The following is a 17,365-nucleotide window of genomic DNA, read 5'->3' as shown; positions in this document are numbered from 1 at the left end:
AATGTCAGTAATTGGAACAGGACCCCTCTTACTGCATCATGAGGTAACTGGGACCCCCTACATGGACTGGGACCTCCCCAAGATAGAGACTGCCACTCCCCCACTGCAAAATGGGCAACCAAGAGTGCCCCCCCCGTCCCCCTCCGGTCTTTGATCCTTCACTGCAGTATCAGGAGCCAGGACCCTACTGCTCTGGGACAGAGATCTCCCCCACTATAGCAACACAAGTAACCCGGACCCCCTCCATTCCCTGGGATCTCTCACCAAGCCGAGACATACCCCAACTGCAGCATCAAGAGCCAGGACCCCTCGACAGCAATGACAGGGACCCTGGCTCCCCCTCACCCCTGGCCTGGCCATGCTTCCCATCCCCCTCCACAGTGCTGGTAACTGGGACCTCCCGCAGACTGTGTTAGGGGCCCATAGCCCCTCTCTCCCAGCAACATCTATAACCGAAACTCTCCTGAGCCAGGATGGGGACTCCACCGTCCCTGCCCCAGCGACATCCTGTTGGGGCCCCCACTGCAACATTGGAAATGGGCTGGGACCCCTTCCTTGGGAACTGGATATATGCGCTCCCCATGGCAGCCTGAGGAACTGTGCCAGGGTCACCCCCTAGGGCTACCGACCAGCTCCCTGCAGCACTAGGCATGGGAACTCCCTCTGCACAACTCCCCCACTGCAGCAGTGGTAATCAGGTCAGACCAAGGACAGGCCACCCCACAACCTCCAGTTACCGGCCCCAGCTCTCCATGTGGGCGGGCTGTGCTTTGGGCCAGGGTGGGAGCTGGAGCTGGGGGGCACTTTGTACCCTCCTGTGTTCTACGGCTTTTCTTTCTGCAGCATCTGGCAGATTGATGTGGAGGAGGGTCTGCCCTGACACTAGGTGCCACCTATATGGCTGCTGCAGGCTGCTATGCCCTGCCTCCCTGTGCTGGGTGGGGGAAGGGAAGAGTGCTGAAGTGTGCATCCAACCATTTTGTAGAACCAGTAGGAGTTTTGAATAATCTGCTGGCTCCTTGCTTGGAGTCCAAAGTGCAACTGTAGCAAGAAAAGGGTTAGCAGGCTGGCTCTGTATGCTCCCAAACCAGCCTGTTCCCTCTTCCCCTCCCAGCCATGACAGGGCAGGTGTCCTGTGTGGGGAGAGGCAGGCATCAGAGGACTGTCTGTACTGGGGGTTTTCCAGGTCCAGCTGAGCTGCCCTCAGACCAGGCGGGAGCTGTGCTGCAAAGCAGGTTTGAATTAAAAGGATGGTAATCCAAGTCTGCATGACAGCTCTAGGGATCCACCACCAAGCCACTTGCCCAGGGCGGGAGGTGCTCAAACACTGTGGGTCATGGAGGGGAGCCTGATCCTTGTGAGTAGAATGAAAAGCTGTTGGTCTGTGGGGCCCTGAGCCCATCCCTGCGTCTCCTGCACATTCAGCCACGTGCTTGGAACCCACAGGGTCGTGCTCCAGTGTGGGAATGACAAGGTTGGGGCGGCGTGGAACCGTGTGTGGGAAGAGGGCCTCTCCCTCTCTTCCCCCACACCCCCATGCAGAGTCGCACCTCATCCCAGCAGCACCTCCCGCAGTTGCACATGTGGGCAGTACAACTGGGAGAATATGGAATGTCTTAGCTAGGTGCCTCACTGGAATATGTCTGCCTCAGGGTCTGCTTCTGCTCTTTGGCCCCCCCCTCCCCTTTCCTGCTCTTGTTGTGTTCCCCTGCTGCTTGGAGGCCTTCTCTCCTGGGCATGCTGCCCAGCCACCCAAGCCTCTCCCCCTCAGACAGGCTGGGGGACTGCCCCAGCCCCTTCTTTACTGGCCATTCCTCTGCCCACTAGGCATGGTGCCCCCCCCGCTTCCCCAGGCTTGCAGGCTCCTCTGCAATGAGGCTGCGTTTGAGTAACCATGCTCCTGGTAGGTTACACCTTCAATCGGTCATTGAGTCTCTTGACTTAACTGTTTACTGTAGCTCCTGGAGGCCCAGCTCCCATCAGGGCTGGTGCTACACAGACACATAGTGAGAAACCTTTCCTAGAAAGCTTACAGTGGGAATGGACATGATGGGGGGAGAAGTGCAGAATTGGCCCTTTTCTACAGATGGGAAACTGAGACTCTGGCTAGACTAAGTGACTTGCCCAAGGTCACGCAATCTGGCTTAGTCCAGTGCCTTAACCATAAGGTGACTCTTCCCTCCCCAGTAACCCATTCCAGACAGCTGCAGAGAGCCCTCTCACAGACAGCGCCATTCTAACTGTGTTGGGATTTGGAACTTACAATGGGACGCGCTCTGACGCACGTTCTATGCTTTTAGCCTCTGTACGCTCCCTCACTGATCTAAAGGGAAGCGGAACGGGTATGATGCACAACTCGGAGTCACTTTGAATTCACCAGCTTTGCCCTTGTCTGATTCCAGTGACGCTGTATGGAGTGTTCACCAACCACTTCTCTGCGAATGGCCCTTCTCGCTGCCTCCTGCTGGAGCTGCTGGACATCAGCGTGTCAGAGCTGCTTCTCTACTCCAGCCATCAGGGCTGCTCCATGTGGATGATCCAGCACTGTGCCCGTGATGTGCTAGAGGCCCTGTCTTTCCTTCACCACAAAGGCTATGTTCATGCAGACCTCAAGCCACGCAACATCCTTTGGAGCGCAGAGGAGGAGTGCTTTAAACTCATTGACTTTGGGCTTAGCTTCAAAGAGGGGAATCAGGTTTGGAACGCTGTTTATAGGAGCACTTAATTCTGTTTCACGTCACTGTGCTGTGCTCCTGCCAACTCTCTGCAGCTATGTGGATTTGCTTGGCTGGGAATATTGAGGGGACGGTGACTCTTTAGGGGTTACCCGTCTCTGTGGATCATTACTGGGCCAATGGTCCAGTTCGGTAGGAATGTAGGGATTGCAGACCCAGTCGGACCAGTGGTCCATATTGTGACCGATAACCAGATGCTTCAGAGGAAGGTGCAGCTAGGAAGTAGTCGGTCCCTAGGGTCAGTTCCTTCCTAAGCCCAGATAGCTAGTGCCTGGCCTATGCCCTGGAACATGAGCTTGTATCTCGTCTAACAGAATGCAGATGTTCCCATTATCCATGTAAATATCTAATCCTTCTCTTGATCTTAGTCTTTCGATACCTCGTGGCTGTATATTCCTCAGGGTGATTAAACATTGGGGTTAAATGCCCTTTTTAAGTGTGTTGCTTTTCAGTTTCACTGACAGTCCCTTGTTCTTGTATTGTGCAAGAGGGTAAATGAGCGCACAAATATACAGGCTCTCCTCTAGCATTCATTATAGGCACTGACTCTGTGGGTGCTCCAGGGCTGGAGCACCCCCGGGGAAAAATTGGTGCGTGCGCTGCACTCCCCGGCAGCTCCCCACCCCAGCTCGCCTCCGCTCTGCCTCCTCCCCTGAGCGCGCCGCTGCGTCCTGCTTCTCCCCCTCTCTCCCAGCGCTTGCACTGTGAAACAGCTGTTTCGCGTGGCAAGAGCTGGGAAGGAGGCGGGAGGAGGAGGAATGTGGTGCGCTGGGGGAAGAGGCGGGGCTGGAGTGTGGATTTGGGGAGGGGCCTAATAAAGGCAGGGAGGGGGTGGAGTCGGGGCAGGGCTAGGGGCGGGGGGGTGCAAGCACCCACTGGCACCAATGAAAGTTTGTGCCTGTGACGACCATTACCTATGTCCCTTCTTATTCACCTCTTCCTTAACAACCTTCATCTTTTCAGTCTCTCCTATGAAAATCTCACTGTCACTCAGTTTTCACCCATCTTTTGACCTCTTTTTCTGCTATGTTCCTTCCAAGATAGGGTGATGCTATTAATGAATCCTTGTGTTCTGTTTGATCTTTTGACTGCCGCTTCACATAGAGCAGATTTTCATTGAGCTCTCTGCAAGGATGCCCTGGTTCCTTTTCCATATGACTAGCGTTAATATGGAGCCCGCCCACCCCTGCCCCCAGTATATGGGCAGTTCAGATTATTTATCCTGATGTGCACTACCATGCATTTATCAACACTGACTCATCTGCAACCATGCAGCCTCCATTCAGCCAGCTCTGTTAGACCCTGTTTGGTGCTTCAGGCTTTACATGTCTCAGCTAACTTAAACCATGCTGTCATCTGTAAATCTTGTTCTCTTCCTGGGCAGCCCCTTTTCTGGACCATTCATGTGTTAAACAGCACTAGTCCTCCTAAGAAGCTGTAGAACACCTCACTGTTAACATATGACACTAATTTACCTTTCATCCAGGACTACTTAGTTTCCTTAATAGCCTCCTCTGAGGGGTCTATCAGAGGGGTTTTGAAGTCCAGATCGCCTGTCAGCTGGTTCTCATTCATCCACGGTGTGGCTGACACCCACTAAGAATTGAAGTAGACAAGACGGGCATGATTTTCTTTTTCAGAAGTGGTGCTGGTTTGTCCCTGTTGTATCCTGTTCATCTAGATGTTCTATGATTCAGCTATTTCAACCACTTGGCCTGATACTGAAAGCAAGGCTCACTGGTCTGTGATTGCCAAGGTCATCCATTTGATTTGCTACCTTTGAGCTCTCTGGTACAGTAGCTGATTTTAATGAGCATATTTTAGTTAGCAGCATGGCCAATCTGCTCTGAAGTGCTTTCGGGACCTGTGGCTGTGTCCCATGCTGTGCTAGTGACTTGTTACTCTGCCTAGCAGAATGTGTTGAGGTTTTCCTGTCCTTGTCTGTTTGCTGTGCTAATTCCCTCTTAACCATCTTAATTCGCTTCTTGTATTTGGGCCTTTCTGTTAAGCTGGATTTCCTGGTTTTGGGAGCCATCCAGGCTGACCTGAATAACCTTAAGTCTTGCCATGGAAACAGACTGAAGCTGGCTTGTCCTCTTTCCACCGTTGTTTATGTGCGTAAATGCCTTCTGTGACCACTAGGGCTGCTTGTCTGTGATTTTTAATTTCCTCACTTCTGACTCTTGGGCCTTTTTGACAAGATTCTCCTCTTTTAAATAAAAATATCTCTTTCTATCACTTAAAGCTAGGGGGTGCTAGGCTTTTGGAGAGGTTCTCTGGTAAAATGAGGTCTTGATCACTTGTGGTTACCAGCAATCTTGGCTCTTCCCGATGGCAGGGGTGGCTAAATTCCAGATTTGGGGATAATATTTGTCCTATGTCCTCTTGGTTTTAGCTAGCCACTGTTCTCTTTCTGCCCTAAGATGCTGTTTAGTTGGGTGGTTAAACCTCGGCTGTGTTTTGCTTCAAACCTGTCTGCACTTAGTGGTGGGTGAAGAGATCCTTTTATACAGCTCATATGTCAGTTTGAAGTTTACAAGGCACTTTGTGAGAATAAATCTGCAAGAGATGTACAGTCAACTAGTTGAATTGAAATGAATTCTCTTTGAATGGGTTCCTGGTAAGGTTGGCTGGCTCCACGCTTTGCCTGGAGAATTTAGTTTCAAACTCCTCTCTTCTGCTGTAATGCCCTGGCTTGACTCTAAAATGATGCTCCTGAGCAGCCCTATAAAAGCAAGGAGGCATTTAGTTTATTTCCTCTGCTGCTACCTCTCTTTTCTTTGAACAGGTAGCCTATAGGCATTTTACTTTCTCTTCAGTAGCAAAAAGTGGAGCTTTCGCTGCTGAGCGGGAATTGATTGCTACAGATTTTTCTGACTGCGGGGAAGAGGAGAGGTGGGGGGAAAGTATATTTAAGTTCCCTGCCTGCATATTACAGATGTCTGTTTAATATTTTAAAGCTAAATACTAGTATTTGAACAGAAGTCTTTATCAATCCTCTCTGCTCTATGACTTAAGCTGATCGTGAGCTAGGCCCAGAAGTCCTCCCTGTGCTTTTCTATTAGCTTTTGGAGGAGCATTATGCGGACTTGACACCTTACTCTGAAGCATCTAGAATTCTCCCTGGCAAGAGACTTGATACCTGTTCAGATGGATCATTGAGCTGGTCTAGGATGACACAGTTTGCATTGATATTGGTGCTCTGCCTTTCACTTTCATCTCCAATAGAAATCATTCATGTGAAAATGAGCCACTAGTTTTCTTACTGAGAGGTGGTTCTCTTTTCAAGTGTCTCACCAAACTGCTGGCTGGGCTACCAAAACAGACTGAACTTTCTAAACTTGGCTGGCTGTTTAACACCTGGAGATTTAGCAAGTTTTTGTTAAGCTGCCTTTCTGGAAAGGAATCTGGAAGCTGGTATAAAGGGGCAGGGGCGAGTGATTGGGGAATTGGCTGAATCCTGGTTCTAGTAGCATATGTTTGATTTTCCTTAGGATGTGAAATACATTCAGACAGACGGGTATCGGGCTCCAGAGGCAGAGCTGCAGAACTGCCTGGCTCAGGCGGGGCTCCAGAGTGAAACAGAATGTACCTCTGCTGTAGATCTGTGGAGTCTAGGAATTGTTTTACTGGAAATGTTCTCAGGAATGAAACTGAAACATACTGTCCAATCTCAGGAATGGAAGGTGAGAAAAAACTGCTCTTTGGATCCCCAAATCCAGGGGTCATTGTTCATGCTGCAGGAGCTTGTGCTCCCTTGTTTTATCCTGCTTATATGATGCTATTCCCAATGCCCAGAAAATGCACTGGAACCATCCCTTTAGTTCTTTCTTCAGCCTTCTTGGGAGTTGCTGTTCTGGAGCACTAAAATTGCACCTGTCCACAGGATGGGGATGTCTTTTTGGGACCTGAATTCGCACTGTGGGACGGGTGAAATGCTGAGGCTCCAGGACTGTGTTGGAAGCCTAGGGTCTTGTCTAAACTGCAGAATTTTGTTGCCAAAAGGCAGCTTTTGGCAACTAAACAGCAAAGGTGTACACACTGCAATGCCACTTTTGGCAACAAAACTCTTCAGTTTTGGTGACAAAACCAAACCACTTGGACGAAAGGCAGAGAGCTTTTTGTGGCAAACTTAAAGCAACAAAGCGTCAGTGTAGATGCTGCTGTTTATTATATCACCCGAACTAGCTTCCCCCAGTATCCCACAATGCCCGCTGTGACTGCTCTGTTCACTATTTTGAACTCAACTGCTGTACAGGCATGCACCCCTCCCTTTTCAAAACTACAGGAAGTTCTGACAGCTGAGCATGCCTGCAACAAAGAGAAAATTATTAACATAGAATGCTGCTGTTTCCCACACTACACACAGAGGCAGGGGCGTGTGTGTGTGTGTGCGTGCATGTGAGAGAAGGAGACTGCTGTGAAGAGCCAGGGAGGGAGACGAGGGCTGAGGTTGGGGATGTCCCCCTGCATCAGGACTGGTTGCTTCCGGCAGCTGTCTGAACTTGCACACCCTGTCACACGCTGCCCCCCCACCCACAGACACATTTCAGTTGAAAAGCGGCTGCCAATCTAGTAGGATGCCCAAGGAACCTGCATCATATGATGCTGTACCTGCCCCAGGAGGCATTGCAAACCCTTCCCAAAGCACCCTGCAGCCAGTTGCACAGAGGGATAGCTACCCACAGTGCACTGCTCTGTGTCAATGCAAGAGCTGCTAGTGTGGATGCGCTCCACTGACACAAGGAGCATAGTATGGATATGCAACAGCAGCTTAATTAGAGTGGCATCACTTTTGTCGACAAAACTCTGTAGTGTATACTTAGCCTACGTCTTAGCTCTGTTTGTAAGACTGCCAGCTTTGGTGTAACACCAGAATGGAAAATGAAATAGATCAGTTAAGTTTCTGCCAACTAGTTCAGTGGCATGGTGACAAAGCAGTAACTTTCTCTGGCTTTTAGTGCGACTCTCACAATGTAGGGCTGTTTATTAACTCTAGAAGTGTGCTGAGGATGGGAGAGGGCTGCAAGGCATGTCTGACTGACTCCACATTTCTGCTCTGAAATGGTCACTTTTATTTCCAGCTCCTCTCTTGGCAGTAGGCATCAGTCAGAAAGACTCCCAGTAAAGAACTGAAAAATGTGTCACAGATGGTGAAATAAGCCCTTCCCTGTGAAATCTGATCTCCCCATGCCACTGGAAGCGTCCCAGCTGGAGGCTCCTAACTGCTAGTCCAGGCTGGCCTGGGAAGGGACAGGACTTGGTCCTTCCCCTGCACAGCTTCTCTCAGTGGGGAGATCAGACCTACCTCCAAAGGCAGCACAGAAGTGTGTGTGGTACACCCTCACTTCTGTGCTGCAGCAGCCGTGTAGCTGGACTCGGGGCTTCCACCCCCCGTGGCTCAGCGTGCTGGTGCTTGCCCCCCTCCCTTTGGCTCATGGTGCCCAAATTGGCCAGGACCCATGCTTTAATCCGCGACTGGCCAGTGCTAGCCTCTAGTAGCCCCTGGCTGGGGTGCTCCCACTAGCACAGGGAGATCAGACTTGCCTCCACTTTTGGGAGCCTCCTCCTGCTGCAGGAACCCCTGGGGCTGCTGCCTTCAAAGCCCAGCTCTGCAGGTAGCACAGAAGTGAGGGTGGCAATCCTATGACCTTCCTACAACAGCTTTGCGACAACCCCCCCCCCACCCCCCCAATCCCCTTTTAGGTCGGGACCCCCATGGTTACAACAACAAGAAATTTCAGATATAAACTTCTGAAATTGTGAAATTGACCAATTTTAAAACCCTCTAGCCATGAAATTGACCAAAATGGACCATGAATTTGGTAGGCCTCTACCCATAGGAAATGCCTCCTCAGTCTCCAGTGTTTTGGTGAATGTTCACCCCAGGATTTTATTTTTCTTCTAACCCTGGCTGCCTTTGCTTTCCAGACAAACAGTTCTGCCATCATTGATCACATTTTTGCCAGTGAAGGTGTGGTAAATTCAGCCATCCCAGCCTATCACCTCAGAGACCTTATCAAGAGGTATATTGCAAATAGCAAATGTGTTACATGTTACTCTGAGGCACATGTATGCTGATCCAAGCAGTACTGTTCTACTTGTAAGGGTTTGTCTTGCATTCAGATACCGAGGAGCCTTGCAGTGCTCGCCTAGGCTACCTGCTCTCCTGAAACTTTCCCCCTGTTGTGTTGGCAGTGCAGCTCCAGGAGTGCCTGACTCCTGGTATTCTAACTACTGTGTGAGCAGGGCTGCACAAGTGAGTGCAGAGAATATTGGTGGCCTGCCTATGCTAGCACTCCCATTGTTGCCATCCAGGAAGTGGGATGATGGGGAACTGGTATAAAAATATCGATGGTGATGAGGCTTTGGCAGCATCTCTTTAAGCCAGTAGATGAAACATGTTTGGAAAAATGCCTTCCCCCTGTGATGTCAGTAAGGTCCAGATAGGAGCATCTGCATATCCTAAGTCAGTAGAGGAGAGGGCTCAGCGCTGCTGCTGCTCAGATATTTCCCAAGTAACAGCAGAGTAAATGAATAACTCTAGCAGCAAAGAAACTGACTTGACCACCTGGTGGGCTGCAACAGAGCTCCAGTCATGTCACTTAGCTGCTGCTCAGAGCTTCCCCCACTAGCAGCAGGGGAGTCAGAACTCCCGTGGGGAAGAGGACATAAATATGGAGGCTGGGAGAGGGGATGGAAGTTTGTCCCTGAGCATCCAGTGTTGTGAGCCCCAATGATCGCAGCTTTCCCAGAAGGTTCTAGGTCACCGTGGTACAGTCGCCTGCCATCCCATAAATGGGAATATGCAGAGGCTTTTCAGAGACCAGCCATCTCACTGTGAAAGGGTAGACTCTGGAGCAGCCATAGGGCAGCATCTGTAGGAGAATATTCGATCATGGACCTGTAGCTAGAAATGGTTATAACAGATTATATAAATGAAACCACTCATCAGCGTGGGCCTGTGCTAAAATCTAAGTGTCACTTTCCAAACTCAATTTTGGTAGAGGAGTCTGGAAAAGTTACTCACCAAACATTCCTGTAAGAAGCCCTTTAAGGGGCTTGTAACACCTAAATTCTCACCTTATGGACAAAAGAAAATGCACAGAAATCCCACGTGTGTGAGTGTTGTAAGGGGGAAGACATGCTGTGGGGTTTGTATATGTAAGGTTCCAGCCTCACTTGAAATGCAGATCTCATCACTGCCTTTACTGTGGGGCTGCTGTGTGCAAAAACTTAACGTCTCCCTTTGTCTTCTAGCATGCTTCACGGCGACCAAGCAAAAAGAGCCACTGCTGCAAAGGCTCTGTGCAGCCCCTTCTTCAGCATTCCCTTTGGTAAGTTGTGTAGTTCCATCCACCTCAGGCTTCTAACATCCAGGGCAAGGAGCCCGTGTGTCCAGCTGGAATTGTTTTGCCCCTCAGGTTTTCTTCACTTATTCTCCCTGGGTTGGTCTTTTGTGCCTGATGGCAGCCACCAGTCCTCTGCAACACAGCAGCTTCAAGCTTTGCCCATGCTTCACCCCATGCACAGGGCCCGACCATGGCCTGTCTCCCCAGCTGGAGGCCACAGAGCATTGGTCTCCCTCCAGAAGGGCAGGCAGGCGCTTCTCACTGATTCTGCTTAACTTAGACAAAACCAGCATTTACTGACCATCTTGGGGAACAAAGAAGAAGGGTAACCAGTAATACGTGCCTGTTATGGGTACTACGAAAAGCCCTTTCGGGTAGTCTTGAGCTCTAGATGCCAAGATAAACAGATAGGTTACCTTGTTCCCCACTTAGGCCTGGTCTACACTAGTAAATTAGGTCGGTATAACTACATCGCTCAGGTGTGAAAAATCCACGGCCCCTGAGCAATGCAGTTAAACCAAACTAACCCCGGGCACAGCCGTTAATGGGAGAATTCTCCCACTGTCTTGGAGAGGTGGATTACCTACATCAGTGGGAGAAGCCCTCCCATCAGGGCGTAGGTAATGTCTTTACTGCACTACAGTGGTGCAGTTACAGCGTTTTGAGTGTAGACAAGGCCTGAGTATGAATCTCGGGGCTTTTGAAGCACCGTGGTGGTGGTGAGTAACTGTCTGAGTGTGTGAGCAGTGGGGGGCTGACTGACTTTGGGCAGGGGGAGGGGGGGCTTCTGACAGTGGTTTCTGTTAGTGCCTCATCAAATTAAACTTGTTAGCAGCTGAGCAATGTCAATACACTGCTAACTGAAGGCAGCAGTGTGGTCCAGTGGATCAGGCACTAGTGGGAGTCAAGTCCTCCTTCTGGGGACTGCATAGCAAATCACACTGCATGCTGGTGTTGGGGTCACTTTGTTGCTCAGTCAGCACTGCCCCCTCGGATCCAACAGTGTGATTTCCTCTTCAGTTGAAATGGAGAGGCCATCTGCGCCATATTGCACTCCTGGGTCACAAGCTTCTAGCTGGAGAGAAGTCGGGAACACTCCTGCCTCTTTGGAGTCTTGACCCTCCCCATGTTATGTCCAATTACCCTGCCTCAGCCCCTAGTCCTCCCCCAGTATGTCTGTCAGTGTCTGTGTCCCCCCCGGTCCCCTCCGGAGCTGCACACATGTCTTTGCATTCTGTTGCTTTAACTCTTTAGGCAGCACAGCTGTACCCCTTATTCAATAGTGCCTGTGTAAATTATTAGCAGGTGTGGAGCCTCTCACCGCTGGGCTGGCAAGTGGCTTCTGCTGAGTCTCTGCAGTTTTTCCTGAGCTGCATGAAGTGTGGGGTGGAGAGGCTCACAGAAGAGGAAACTTCTCAAAGCTCTGAGCAGCCTTGGAACATAAGAACTGTCATATTGGGTCAGACCAAAGGTCCATCTAGCCCAGTATCCTGTCTTCTGACAGTGGCCAGTTCCAGGTGCCCCAGAGCGAATGAACAGAGCAGGTAATCATTGAGTGATCCAGTCACTGTCACCCATTCCCAGCTTCTGGCAAACAGAGCTAGGGACACCATCCCTGACCATCCTGGCTAAAAGCCATTGACAGACCTATCCTCCATGAATTTATCTAGTTCTTTTTGAACCCTGTTATAGTCTTGGCCTTCACAACATCCTCTGGCAAAGAGTTCCACAGGTTGACTGTGCATTGTGTGAAAAAATACTTCCTTTTGTTTGTTTTAAACCTGCTGCCTATTTCATTTGGTGACCCTAGTTCTTGTGTTATGAGAGAGTAAATAACATTTCCTTATTTAATTTCTCCACCTCAGTCATGATTTTATAGATCTCTATCATATCCCCCCTTAATCATCTCTTTTCCAAGCAGAAAAGTCCCAGTCTTATGAATCTCTTCTCATACATTCCATACCCCTAATCCATACCCCTTTTTTGAACCTTTTCCAATTCCAATATATCTTCTTTTGAGATGCGGCGACCACATCTGCATGCAGTATTCAAGATGTGGGCGTACCATGGATTTATAGAGAGGCAATATGATATTTTCTGCCTTATTATCTATATCTTAATGATTCCCAATATTCTGTTCACATTTTTGACTGCCGCTGCATTGAGTGGATATTTTCAGAGAACTATCCACAATGACTCCAAGATCTCTTTCTTGAGTGGTAACAGTTAATTTAGACTCCATCGTTTTATATGTATAGTTGAGATTGTTTTCCAGTGTGCATTACTTTGCATTTATCAACATTGAATTTCATCTGCCATTTTGTTGCCCAGTCACCCAGTTTTGAGAAATCCTTTTGTAGCAATTCACAGTTTTGCTAGTTTTGTATCATCTGCAAATTTTGCCACCTCACTGTTTACCCCTTTTTCCAGATCATTTATGAATATGTTGAATAGGACGGTCCCAGTACAGACTCCTGGGGGACCCCCCTATTTACCTCTCTCCTTTCTGAAAACTGACCATTTATTCCTAACTTTTAACCAGCTACCAATCCATTAGAGGACTTTCCCTGTTATCCCATGACAGCTTACCTTGCTTAAAGGCCTTTGGTGAGGGATCTTGTCAAAGGCTTTCTGAAAATCTAAGTACACTCTATACACTGAATCCCCCTTGTCCACATGTTTATTGACCCCCCTCAAAGAATTCTCGTAGACCTTGGTAGAACACGTTGGTTTATGAGGGCTCAGGCCAGTAGCTTCATTCGAGCCGGCAGCCTTGACCTGAGGACAGCTGCTCTAGCTGGGCAGTCTCAGTGCCTGGCTGGTTGGGGAGTAAGTTAACAACTTTCCTGTTTCGTGAGGGATTTGGGTTCTATTTGAAGTCTTATCTCCCCAGCTAGCTGGGAATGCTCTGCCTGTCAGACTCCTTGAGCCAGGGCCCCTTTCACTTGTAAAGAGTACAACTTCTGCATCTCAGGGTCATTTTTGGCCCTTTCCCGCTGAAAGATAGCGGCAAGCTCTCGATGGCTCTTCTGTCCACCTGCCTCCAAGGGCATTACAGTCAGACTGCGCAACAGTTCTTGAGCCTGGAAGAATGAAGGCATGTGGTGACTCGGGGCTTTGGGAAGGCAAGGAGCTTTGATCATTGACACTAGGGCGTTGTGGTTAAAGCACTGGACTGCGACCCAGAAGATCCAGGTTCGGTTCGTGGCTGGCCGAAGGTTTCCTCCGTGACCCTGGGAAAGTCTTGTCATTTTTGTGGCCAGTTCTCCAGATGTAAATTGGGCTCATACTTCAGAAGGATAAAGCTATGACTGTTTGCAACACTACAGCACTAGGGCTGTGTAAGTCCTAGTGTGGACTCATAGCGTTTTAAGGCAATTAGGACGCCCTGGGCTGCCCACCTGATAACACAGGCCATACAGTTGTGCTAGAGCAGGTATTTTAGAAGGCTGTCACTTAGTCATGCTCTAAAGACTCCAAGTGCAGAAGACCCCAGTGTGAGGTGTTCCAATGGCTCAGCACCCGAGGTATTTCAAAACCCTTGTTATATTTTCAGTTTGAAATTTGCTGATTTCCATTTCCAGCTGGAGAATCTTGTTCTGCTTTTGTCTGCTAAATTAAAGAACCTGCTGCTCTCAGGAGTCTTCTCCGTACGCAGGGTAGATCTACGCTGCACTGAAAAACCTGCAGCACAGAAGTCTCAGAGCCCAGGTCAACTGACTCGGGCTGCGGGCACACTAGGGCAATCCAACCATGCGGAATGTGGGCAGCCCTGGCTGAGTCTGGATCAGTCACTTCTGACAGTACACTTAATTCTCCTGTTTTGTCTGCGTACACCAGAGACTGTCCCAACGTTTGAGTGAGCTGGAACCTGGTCAGAGCTGGCTTAGCGGTGACCGGGCTAAGACTGAGAGTATCCTGGCAGGGAGAGAGAAGGCGTGCCAGGGGCTGGACAGATAGTGGACTTGCCCAAGCACTAAGCCAGCACTGGAGAGTTCTCATGATGGACATGATGGGCTCTCTGCCCCCTAACCCCCAGGGGCTGCAGGGATGTGGTGTGGCCGCTTCCCGGAGCAGTACGGTGCCATGGAGGTGGCAGTCCCACGGGCCCGATCCAAAGCCCCAAGGGGCCGGATCTAGCCCACGGGCCAAAGTTTGCCCACCCCTGCCATAGGGACTTGCAGACCATGATCCAGTCATCTGCTAACCTTTTCTTCAGTAAACTAGACAACTGTTAAATTGGCTTTCCAGACCGCAGATTATCCTTGTAGCTCTGTTCTGAACTGCTCCATTTTGTAGCATCCTTGTTGAGGTGTGGACACCAGAACTGGATGCAGTATTCCAGTAATCATCTCACCCATGGCTTGGTGCCGTTGAACATGCGGTGGTCCAGGGCTTTTGAATTGTGTCCATGTAGGAAAGACACTGGCACACCAGCTGAGGCCTTCTGGCAGGTTGGCATGTTGGTGCCAAGCAGCAGAGGCGCTTCATCACAGCAGTGTTACTGGTCTCTAAAGTGGTGAGCCTCTGGAGAAATGCCCAGGGGCTGAGGTCTGAGCTGTCTTCTGAGACATCTGGTAGCTATCACCATTTAAAGCATCATCCTCACTTCTCCAGTGCTCTGAGGTGCTCACCAGCTGAGGCTTTTATTGTCACAGCAGTGGTACAATGTCCTTTGAAGTGCTGGACAATGGAAGGCAGCACAGATACATCTGACTCTGCATACCAGCCAGGCTGAGCTACAGTAATGACTCAACAGGAGAAGTCAGCTGAGCCCCTAAGAGCCAGGTCACTGCACCCAGCTCTGTCGGATTCTGCTTTCAGATGAGCACGGAAAGCAGAGAGGTAAGGCTTTCCAGCACCAGGAAACAGGCTGCAAGAAATCCACCTTCCCTGAGCCACCACCACATAGGAGCTATGTAAGCTCTCCAGAGGTCTAGGCCAGTGCATATCTCGTTAACAAAGCAACTGAACAGTATTAGCTGGCTAGTGCTAAATAAAAGAACTTGCATCTCCACAGCCTGAGATGCAGAAAAGCAGCACTTCTGCCAACTCTGACCTGCCAGCTCAGCCCTGGGTCCCATTTCAATTAGTGGATAAGTGGCAGCTCTTCACCGTCAAAGCTCCTGGTGCCTGATTCACTGACGTCTTGGACACCATTATGGAGGCAGAGCCTCCTTGGAATGATAGCAGTGGGAGTCCAGGAGGGCATGGTATTGAAAACTTCCCAACAGGAAGAATTGTTGATTTCCTTTGCTTAGCAAAGCGCAGATGCTTGCATTCTGGAATTAGGAGTTGCATTCCACAGCATTGTTCAAGGGGCTGCGCATTGTGGGGTCTGCAGGGGCCCCATGTGGGATGAAGCATTGAAGATTTCAACCTGGGAATGTTGTAGGCTTGGTATTTGATGCTTTTGTCCTATTGATGGAGCAGCAGAAGCACCCCTTCCCCACCAAGACCCTGACTCAGGATAGTAGACCAATAAGTTCTTCCATGTCCTGATGCCATGCAGGGTGAAGTTTTAGGAGTATGTGTGTCTATGCCGCCCTGGGTCACTGGCAGAACTCCAGGGGGACCAGCATCTCAACAGTGGGCTCCAGGCACTGTTTTACTCAGTGACCCCTCTGTCTTCTGGGATCACTGTGTGGCTGATAGGTCAGTGCTTCAGATTGTGATTCCTATATTGCAATTCAATTATAGCTTAGTTCCTAGCTCTGCTCCTTGTGACTATCTGGTGGTATTCAAAGCCTTCCTCTGCCTGTTTGCATGGTGTGAGGCGGTGCTGCAGAAAGGAGCATTTATTGGTGCTTTCTCAGGGAGTTAATCTAGAAGATCTCTTGAAGCTTTCACTTTCGACACAGTTGGGTCAGAGCTCCCTACAGTTCAGTTCTTCTGGGAAGTTTCATAGATGTTGGCTGCACTGGTGACAGACTTGTTATCTATAATCACATTGTGATACCCTCACTCCACAAGTCAGTTCATTGTGCTGGAGCTACCCAAGGGTAGGGCCCTACCAAATTCACAGCCATGAAGTATGCGTCACAGACCATGAAATCTGGTCTTTTGTGTGCTTTTACCCGATACTATAAAGATTTAATGGGGAGAGACCAACGTTTCTCAAAATGGGGGTCCTGACCCAAAAGGGAGTTGCAGGGGAATCACGGGGTTATTTTAAGAGGTCATGGTATTGCCACCCTTACTTCTGTGCTGCTGCTGGCTGCAATTCTGCCTTCAGAGCTGGGCTCCCGGCCAGCAGCTGCCGCTCTCCAGCTGCTCTGCTCTGAAGGCAGCGCTACCAGCAGCAGTGCAGAAGAGTAGCAGAACTGCAACCTCACCTACAGTAACCTTGTGACGCCCCACCCCCCAAGCACAACTCCTTTTTGGGTCAGGACCCCTACAATTACAACAGCCTGAAATTTCAGATTTAAATAGCTGAAATCATGAAATTTACCATTTTTAAAATCCCATGACCATGAAATTGACCAAAATGGACTGAATTTGGTAGGGCCTTACCCATGAGTATGGTACTGTTTGCTGTGAGCTGTATTGTGGGCTGGCCCCTCCTTAAGACAGGGACTGGGGTTGGAGACACTTAGTAGCTAGCTTCTGAACTAGGTAACAGTGGGTCTCTGGAGAAATGCCATTTCTCTGTCATTTACCTGTAGGAGGAGCTGCTAGTTGGCAGTTCATGGTGCTGGGCTGTTCCATGCAGTCTGTGTCCTCTGTCCAGCAGAAAAAGATGCACCTGTATACCTGTTCTCCATTTCTTTGGTAGCAGGGGTCCTGTCCAGGAGTGAGAGACCATCTGAGCAACACTTCAGTTCTGTACTTACCTGCGTGTTGCCTCTCAGTTCAGTTGCAGATGTCAGTGACTGGTCCCATAGCAATGAGGGAATGATCACAGCGTCATTCAGCATCTGGCTACTCCAGATCGGCAGTGCATCCTGCCAAGACAAAGCTCTCTGGGCATGGCTCAGAGTGTTACATGCCTTGTAGCTTCCTGCCACCCATGAAGGAGTCGTCCAGGTCACAAGAGAGAATTCATGGGGTGTGGTGCCACTCAGCCATGTCTGACTCGTTCCAGTGAGTCAGAACCTCGCAAAGATGTTGAGCGTCTGGTTTGAGAGGTTCATAGTCCTGTCTCAGCAAACTCAGAGCTTGTCTACAGGAATATTTTATTTATGGCAAGTTGGGGTGTGACTCTACCCCATACTAGCCTACCGCAGAGTAACTGTCCACATGGACCCTGCTGAAGCACATGAACAGTTTATTAGTGCA

At 49.7% G+C, this 17,365-nt stretch overlaps 1 protein-coding gene across 1 annotated transcript in view; it reads left to right on the top strand.

The window, feature by feature from the left end:
* Positions 1–17,365, top strand: part of UHMK1 (U2AF homology motif kinase 1) — a 35,069-nt gene that overhangs the window by 2,281 nt on the left and 15,423 nt on the right. The window contains exons 2-5 of the mRNA XM_048860536.2: positions 2,403–2,695; positions 6,230–6,421; positions 8,667–8,761; positions 9,996–10,072. Of these exons, the coding sequence (XP_048716493.1) occupies positions 2,403–2,695; positions 6,230–6,421; positions 8,667–8,761; positions 9,996–10,072 (657 nt within the window). The remainder of the gene's footprint in view (positions 1–2,402; positions 2,696–6,229; positions 6,422–8,666; positions 8,762–9,995; positions 10,073–17,365) is intronic.

This window comes from Caretta caretta, chromosome 8, assembly GCF_965140235.1.
Source record: "Caretta caretta isolate rCarCar2 chromosome 8, rCarCar1.hap1, whole genome shotgun sequence".
Lineage (NCBI taxonomy): Eukaryota > Metazoa > Chordata > Testudines > Cheloniidae > Caretta > Caretta caretta.
Note: the sequence above shows the minus strand (reverse complement) of the source record. Positions and strands in the feature narration are given on the sequence as shown.